The sequence below is a fragment of the Nelumbo nucifera genome, chromosome 1 (genome assembly GCF_055504915.1).
Source record: "Nelumbo nucifera cultivar China Antique chromosome 1, China Antique-T2T, whole genome shotgun sequence".
NCBI lineage: Eukaryota > Viridiplantae > Streptophyta > Magnoliopsida > Proteales > Nelumbonaceae > Nelumbo > Nelumbo nucifera.
In genome coordinates this window covers 19,058,430-19,066,858 of record NC_142649.1, presented here as the reverse complement: position 1 = coordinate 19,066,858, position 8,429 = coordinate 19,058,430, and the positions used below count along the sequence as shown (strand labels likewise).

The window sequence follows — 8,429 nt, the reverse complement described above, 5'->3', positions numbered from 1 at the left end:
AATACTTTGGATCATTAAGTTTGGACTGGTCCAATTCAATATGTCATATTGGTCTGTCCAATTCATCCAAATTAATTTTAATTTTAACGTGTCTAATCCAAACCAGTCCATTGACACCCCTACCTAAATGATTATTGAACGAATAATCCTAATCTCAACCCAAACCACCAAATTGATAAGTTGATCAAACCGGTTATTCCTCAAACTTTTTGGTTGGTTCATGTTTTAATTGGTCCAACCTAAACAGGACATCACCGGTTTCTTTTTCCTCTATCTTCATTTTTATTGACTTGAAGTCTGATACGGTAATAAAACAAACCAAAGAAAAAATAGAAATAAAAGAAGAACATTTAAGGCTTAAGCTTAGGAGGTGCTGATAGCCAGAGAAATTCCAAGAGAGAAAATTTCTATCAGGAATCGTCGGTTGGTGAAAAAGGTAAAATTCTCAGATGCCTCAACTGTCAACGTATACATACAAGAAAATGGATAAAATCCGGAATGTTCTTTGGATCCGATTTCATTGGTTAAATGGGCGATTTAGGATTTATCCATCTAACCCACCAAAACCATCATTTAACCATGACTCTTAGTTTTCACGGTCCGACCATTCAGTCCGGGCCGAGTCTTAGAACATTGTAGAAGACGGAGAGTGGTAACGGCGATCCCATTCTCTCACTGGATTGGCTATATAACTCATGAATCTAGACTACTAGGCCCCATCTCTGCTGGGATCTACAAACTCTCGTCTTAGCCATTTAGACCTTGTTTGGAACGTACGCCGCTTTTTCTGACAAGATATCAAGGATAACGCCCTTCCAAAAAAATGCAGCCCATCTTCGAAGATGGTTCAGTATTTTATTACATGGGCCCATCGTTCACTTCCGTAGTTAATATCATAGGTTGTATTCTACACAAAAACACCGAAAGCCAAATTGGCAAATTGCAGGGAAATTCCTAGCTTCAAAATGACCAAAATACCACAATAAAGTTAAAAAATTCTCATAACAATCGGAAAAAACGACGAAGGCCCCTGTCCCCAGTCCCCAGCACCAGTACAGTAGGCAGTAGGCACACTGGTTGCTGTTTCTTGCTCTGTTGTCCATTTGCTTCTGGTTCTCTCCCAGAATCAAAAGCGTCCCGATCTGTTCTCTACCTCCAACGGTCACATACTAAGCTCCCTCTTCGAGACCCTCCGAGAGCGCTCTCTCTCTTCATAAAAAAATCGAAGAAAACCTTGTCAAACGCCTCTATTCCTTTACAGTTCACACTCTTTGGCTGGCTACAAGATCCCTTTCAATGGCTGCGACCTTTCGATTTCGTGCTTCTCTTCTCGTCTCCCTCATCCTCATTACCACTCCATCTCAGTGCCCCTCGTTCGCATCGCCTTCGAACCCCAATCTCGAATCGAAGGCCGACAGCGGTGGCTCTGACGGTACCAAGTTCTGGTGCGCAGCTAAGAACAACGCCGAAGATTCGACTTTGCAGACGGCGCTGGATTGGGCTTGCGGAGCAGGAGGCGCCGATTGCAGGGCTCTACAGCAAGGCGGTCCCTGTTACAATCCCCAGGATATCCAGTCTATGGCCTCCTACGCCTTCAACGATTACGCCCTCAAGAACGGCTTGTCCAACACTACCTGCAATTTCGGCAATAGTGCCGCCATCGTCACTCTCGATCCAAGTAATGAAATCTCCTCTTCTTTTCTGAAATTAGGGTGCTCTATATTAGATCGATGAAATTCTGCTCATCTCTGATCTGTGAAATTGCTCTCCAATCCATCTTGAGATCTTATTTACACTTGATCATTTGACATTGCAGGTAAAGGGAGCTGCGTATTTCCGGCGAGGTCCGTCTGATTGAAATTTTTTCGTTTTTTTCTTTTTTTTTTTGTTCATTTTCCACCTTCTCACCTGCTGAGCTTGTTGCGGTGCTGCAGCTCTACCGTGATGAACTCAACCTTTACCGGATCCCCGGGTTTTATGGGATTGGCCCCCACTGGAGCGGATTTAAACGGCAGTGGGACTGTTGGTGGGAGAACCAGGGCTCTGATCACCGTTGGTTTGATCCTGGCGTCGATACTTCTTTCTGTGAAATAGTACTCGATCAACTTTTTATAGGAGAAGCAAAGAGATTTATATTTTTTCTTTTTTTTTTTCCTTAATGATTGGACGATTATTTCGATATTTGATGGTATAGAGTACGGGTTTCCCCAAGAGACTAGAGTCTTTTGTAATTTGTAAGGACAATTTTACCTCATAGTCTTTATTGTATGAACAGTTTTGCCTTAATCTTATTCTTTTATGGTTGGAAGTCCTGTTGTTTGTCAATATTTACTATTTACTTATTTAGCGAGTCGGAATATTCTCTTAACATAGCGCCCCGCATGCCCATCTCACAGATACATCATCGTAGAACATTAAAAATTCCAAGGTAAGCAAAGAGACCAAAACCAAATTTATCGGAACAAGTTTTATCTAGAAAATATATGCTTAAATAAACTGGCCTATTCAGATGATTTAAAAACAAATATGTCAAATTAGAAGGGTAAATTTCTTAAATTATCGTTATAGTTTATTAAATTGACCAAGTATACCTTTATTGTTTGAAAATTATCTAACATTATCTTTATTATTTTTGATAATTGACTAATACTCCCCTTATTGTTAAGGTTATGTCATAAACCGTTTAAATGTGCCGTTACATGATTGTTATAACTTTTAAAAACACTAAATTTACCCTTTTATGTCGAAAATGCCCTTTTCATTTTGATTGAGCTAGCCATTGGTACCAGCTCAAAAGGGAGAGGAAATTGGCTCGAAGTTGGTTATATTTGGCACTAGCATCGTTGTCTACATCGACCCCTTCAAGCATTGGCACCTTTGTGGCAAGATCGACCGTAGGTTGAAGATTTCAAAACTTTCGAATAGGCATTAGATCCCCTTGCTCTTCGCAGAAGACGTCCTTCGATGGAGACGACGACAAGGGAAAATGCATCGGATCCGTTTCCAATGAGAATTTGAGCTCCTCGACTATGGTTATGGAAGAGGGATTGGATGATGATGACGAGCACGGTGGAAGACAAAAAAGGAGTAGTAAGATATTTGGCTTCTCAGTGACCCACGATGACAACTATTCTTTGGAGAACGAACTTGTAGTGACCTAGCAGTTTTTTCTAGTCGAGGAGTTGGAAATTGGGGCGACCCCTATTGTTGTTACATCTCACTTGTCATGAGCTTATTGTTGGATTTTAATCTCATTAGAGATTAAATCTAATGGGGTTTGATTGGTCAATTACATGAAAAAATACACATGCGCACATGTCTTTACAAAAAGTTTTTTCTCTTACTAAACTAGTTTTTAACTTGTCCCACATTAGAAAATTACAAGAATTGTTTTGGGTTTTTTTAATAGGAGCTAATTTACACTCCTTAGATATAAAGAGGAGAATATGGAGGCTTGCTACTACACAACGTTCGTACACGTGTGTGTGATGCAATGAGGCACTTTAGAGGCGCACTTTACTCGCAAAGGGTGGCTTTGGTTTTTGATGTGAGGCTGACCATTGATGTAATCAATGGTCACGATTCGATCAGGTGTGATCAACGGGCACCATTCAAATTTAACAGTCATTAACTTTTAACTACTGCTAAAGTCATTAATAACCACGATGCATATTGATGCATCAAAACTTCTCCTTCAAGCTTCACCCATTTCCCAACACTCACCGGGTTCGTGTCAAGTTCTGTCGGTCAAAACCTCTTGCTGCTGGTAGACCCACGGAAGTTTCCCGGTCCATGAAGAAGAGCTGACGAGGGCTAAGGTCTAGAAGCTCACAATATCGTGGTGTTACATTTTACAAGAGAACCGGCCGTTGGGAGTCTCGGCGTCTCGCATACGGTGCTTTTCATTTCCCTTTGACTTTAAATAATCCTCTTTTTATTTTTTCTTCCCTTTTAATTTCTATTCCCTTTGCGATTTCTCTCTCCAATCGCAATGTTCAAGTTTTCTTTTTTCTCTTGATGCAGGGATTGTGGAAAGCAGGTTTCTTCGATCTGCTAAATCTTCATCTCACCGTAGTACCTCATCACCGACTGAATCAGAGATGAGGTAGGCGAGGCGAGGTGAGGGAGGGAGGGTTTGGCGGCGACGAGGCGAGGTGGGGAACATGCTTCCGCACCCCAACTTTGCTAGGCTCTCTCTTTCTCTCTGTTCTTTTTCGTCTTCTCTACAATCGAACAAACCTAACAGGGCTTTCTCTTTCCTCTTCTCTGCAATCGAACGGGCATGCATCACCGGTAGTCGATACCATCAGAGCCACCTGCTTGATGATAGAATTTTTAGATTCCAGTGATTTAATCTCCATCTCAGATGATAGGGGTTCAAGACGCCGAGAGAAGCAGGAACTTGTATCGATAAAAAATGCCTCTTCATTGGGGATGTTTCCATCAGCACCTGCCACATTGTTTGCCGCAACTACCTTCACTATGTGAAGATATACCAAAGATTAGAAGAGGCATTCCAATATTCCTGCCCATATATCTGCATGTTTCTGTGTGAAGGAAGGTGACCATGTAATCATTAGACAGTGCAGACCGTTGTCCAAGATTGTGAGGTTCAATGTGTTAAAGGTCATTCCAGTAGAATCTTCTGGTGGTGGTGGAAAGAAGGCTTTCACAGCAATCTAAGGTTAATCCAACAGAGACCGTATTTCCTTCCAGCGGAGACCAGCGGCGGCTACATCAAGTTGATGTTGTTGAACATAGTAAACGTAGGGTTGAAAATTTAAAGAAAAATAATGGGTAAATTAGACTTTTTAATCTTTTCATAAAAACTTAGGATAAAATAAAAAAAAAAACCTCGCTGAAGTTTCTGACAATCATAGAAACCGTTTTATTTTGACGAATACCTCCTCTGAACTTTTGAGAAATTCAATAAAAACCGTTATTGTCCCAAATGGAAAATATTAGATTAATGCATCGGTTTTTTCCAAATATCCATTTCACTCTTTTATAAATTATTTTACATACAAAATTATTAAAATAATTTCTTTTTAGTTCAACAAAAAAACATATTTTAGTAATTTTGTATGTAAAATTATTGAAATGATCATCAAAAGAGGTTTTCGTTGAGTTAAAATGGGGTTATCTCAGTAACTTTATATGTAAAATAATTTATAAAAGGGTAAAATGGGTATTTGAAAAAAACTGGTGCATCAATCTAACATTTTCTGTAGACAGTAACAAAACGGAGATTTTTGTTGAGTTTCTCAGAAGTTTAAAGGGTTAAAATAAAACTATAAGGAGGTTTTTATGATTGTCAGAAACTTTAGGGGAGATTTTTATATTTTACCCAAAAAATTAAAAAATAGTTTAAAACAATATGTAGGATTAGTCAAATAATTAAACTATAAGGATAATTTAAGAAAATTTAATGTAGATATTTTGGCGAAAAGTAAAAAACGAGGATTTGATTACCCTTGTTATTTGGATACTTGGTGCGGAACTATTTTGTTCACAACCATTTCGAGGTATCTTAGTAATCAGGCATTGATTTAGACACGTGTAAAATAAAGAGATAATGTTCATGTTAGCATGTTAGCATTGCTTGACGAAGTTATTGTTTCTTAATTATCACGGTGGATAAAGAGACTAAGCAGCAACTTACTTGGGTGGAGCCCGGGTCCGGGTCCATTTCTGCTTTTGGACTTTCTGAAAAATTCAAGACGGTACAATCTTTTTTATTAAAGATTTTAGGACTTCCCAAACCTAAAGATTTTAGGTTTGGGAAGGGTCATTGCAACGTCTACAATCTTTTTTATTAAAAAAAAGGAAAAATAGCCAATAATCTCAGGATCAGAATTTGTAGGTTTAAAGTACATTTAGGATAGGTGTCAATTCGGAATTGATGTGCATAGAATATGATTTTTTGACGTTCTAAATGCTTATAGTTTTGTAGTGGGAATCAGAAATCTGTATTAAGCCTGCTTTATACGCCAGTAGGAGGCAATTGATGCTTGTCAACATCCATATCAAGGTTGTGGTTGATGGATGAAATGTTCATGACAGTGCTGTATTTCATGATCAAAACGCCAACAGATCAATTTTGACATGAAACTTATTTGGTTGGACAATATGCTGATTAGGCATTTTGATAATGATTGAAATTCAATATTATTTGGTTTTAAACTATTAGATCTCGTTTGTTTTTGCGAAAGTGGGGTGGGTAAGTTGGTGGGTATCATGGAAAAGAAATAAATTTACATTAGTACTTTGGTATTAATGGGTTCAATAGAAAAGAATGATTTATGGGCCACTCATTTATCTTGGAATGTAATACCCTCTTGAGACTTGGTAAATTATTTATCTATTTGTGTGAAAAAATTGCTAATACGTGATGAAATAATATATTTCTTCAATAATGTTACATTTTTGGATAAAATAGTTATTATACAATTTTACCTAAAATAAAAACACTGATAAATGCACTTATCTAGGTAAGCATTTCTTAGAAAACACATGTCTAAATAAGTGCAATTATCCAAATAAATGACTTACCAAGACACGAACGGGGCCCGAGTATAAAGGGCATGTGCTATGCAAGTGTATAAGAGGAAAGATATAGATTGAGATTATGGAATCAAAATTAACTTTTATGACTTAGACCAAAACCAAAATAATTATTCTCCTTACAATAGTATGAATTTTTATTTTATATAATATAATAACACATTTATATTTATTGATGTTATGATGCAACAAGCACCAATGGATTATAGACAATGAGGTTCGTGTTGAGGAGACAGACAGAGAGAAACCCATAGCTGAAAATCCATTCATCCATTCCATCATGGATTGCTTTCCTACAGACATCCTCCATTTTGGCTTCGATTTTGGGCTCAATAGACTGGTGGTTCTCAGGACCCCCCCTCTCCCCTTTTCCATCTCCTCTGAGCTCCAAATCCTACTTTAGAGGATGTGCGAGTAAGGAGAAAGAGGGGAGAGACAGGGGAAGGCGATAGTGGTTTCAGCAGTCATCCATGGTGGATGCTATTACAGCTAATACCCCCCTCAAACTCAAATTAAAGAAGAAGAAAAAAAAAAGGGAAAATTGGGGGGCAAGGAATGATGTCTAAATTGAAGGATGTAGGGCCTTGCAAGGGAGGTATTCTTTGCCCAATGGTCCCACGGGTCCTCCCCTCCCTCTATTTGTAAGTTGAAAATTGAGGGTATTCTGGAGAATTTGAAAAATTCAGGGGTAAAATGGTCAAGGTATATGTGAGAGTAGGGGCATTTTTGGTAGAGAGTGTATAAGAGGGGCACTTTGGTCTTTTCATTCTTGGTAGGGGTGGTCATGAGACATTCAATGAACTATTCAAACTCGATTCGTGAAAAGCTTAATTTAGCTCGGTTTAAACTAAGCTTAAGCTTAATATATAAACTCGTTTGCTAATCGAGTCGAGCTCAAGCACAATAAAGTTTGGTTCGTGAGGCTCACTACGAGCCTATATTATGTATCAAAAACTCAATATATATATATATATGGTTCACAGATGTGAATCAAACCAAACCAAACTCTAACTTATGAACTTTTGATTCAAACTAAATTCGAACTCAAGTTCCTATCTCAAATCAAGCTTCAGCCTCATAATTTATTGATGAGATGAACTCGAATAACTAGATATTCTACTATACTCGGCTTGAACCCACCCCTAGTTTTAGGGTTCAGGTGTTGTATAAATAGATAAATGTTATTTTAGGGTTTTGGTGGGCCTACATTATTGAGGATGTTGAATTTAATGTTACTTTAGAATTTAGATTGCTCTAAGGATTCCTTAATGATGAAGACTTGATGCTGGATAGGTGGATAGGTGGCGTTCGGTATCATTGAATTAACCTTCGAAGACTTGATGCTACCTGTGAGGGTAGCAGACGGAAATTGCATTCCGATCATGCCCTTTTATTTATGAAAATAAAAAAGTGCTTTCACTTGAGTAGAATAGAGACGGACAAAGCTCTGACTTGTAGTGGTGAATGGCAACCAAAATCCGATCAAACCTAAGGTAGGTAGGAACTAGGAAGAGAGCTTTGATTTCTTTTCTTTTCTTTTCCCCTTTTTTCTCTCTGCCATACTCTATTTTCTCTTTTCCCCATTTCTATTCTTCTCTAACATCGGCAAGTGCAAGCAATCTCCTTAGGGCTGTCAACAAAACTCTAGGTGTGACATTTCATTGGAAACATCGCAATACCTACAACATTCTAGTCGCACTAACATTCAAACTCAAAAAAGTAACGGATTATATATAGTTTGGAGAGAAACGTGTCCGGATCTCCTGCCCATAAGAATTCTGTTCAATTTTATTGCAGTCACATATAAAGAACATTTCATCCTCTACATAATATTATGCAGTGGGAGATATTCCCAATTCACGAGA

General features: G+C 38.2%; 1 protein-coding gene across 1 annotated transcript; it reads left to right on the top strand.

Annotated features, from left to right (window-relative positions):
• Positions 1 to 1,088: 1,088 nt before the first annotated feature.
• On the top strand, positions 1,089 to 2,308 carry LOC104612103 (major pollen allergen Ole e 10-like). Its single transcript, XM_010279419.3, has 3 exons — positions 1,089 to 1,678; positions 1,817 to 1,844; positions 1,935 to 2,308. The coding sequence occupies exons 1-3, from the start codon at positions 1,297 to 1,299 to the stop codon at positions 2,092 to 2,094; spliced, it is 570 nt and encodes a 189-aa protein (XP_010277721.1). The 5' UTR covers positions 1,089 to 1,296; the 3' UTR covers positions 2,095 to 2,308.
• Positions 2,309 to 8,429: the final 6,121 nt, after the last annotated feature.

What these genes read in the sequence shown, in the direction of transcription:
- LOC104612103 (XM_010279419.3), top strand. Translation starts at nt 1,297, where the DNA reads ATGGCTGCGACCTTTCGATTTCGTGCTTCTCTTCTCGTCTCCCTCATC. An exon ending in CATCGTCACTCTCGATCCAA is followed by an intron (nt 1,679 to 1,816) that starts GTAATGAAATCT and finishes TTGACATTGCAG; the next exon opens with GTAAAGGGAGCTGCGTATTT. An exon ending in AGCTGCGTATTTCCGGCGAG is followed by an intron (nt 1,845 to 1,934) that starts GTCCGTCTGATT and finishes GCGGTGCTGCAG; the next exon opens with CTCTACCGTGATGAACTCAA.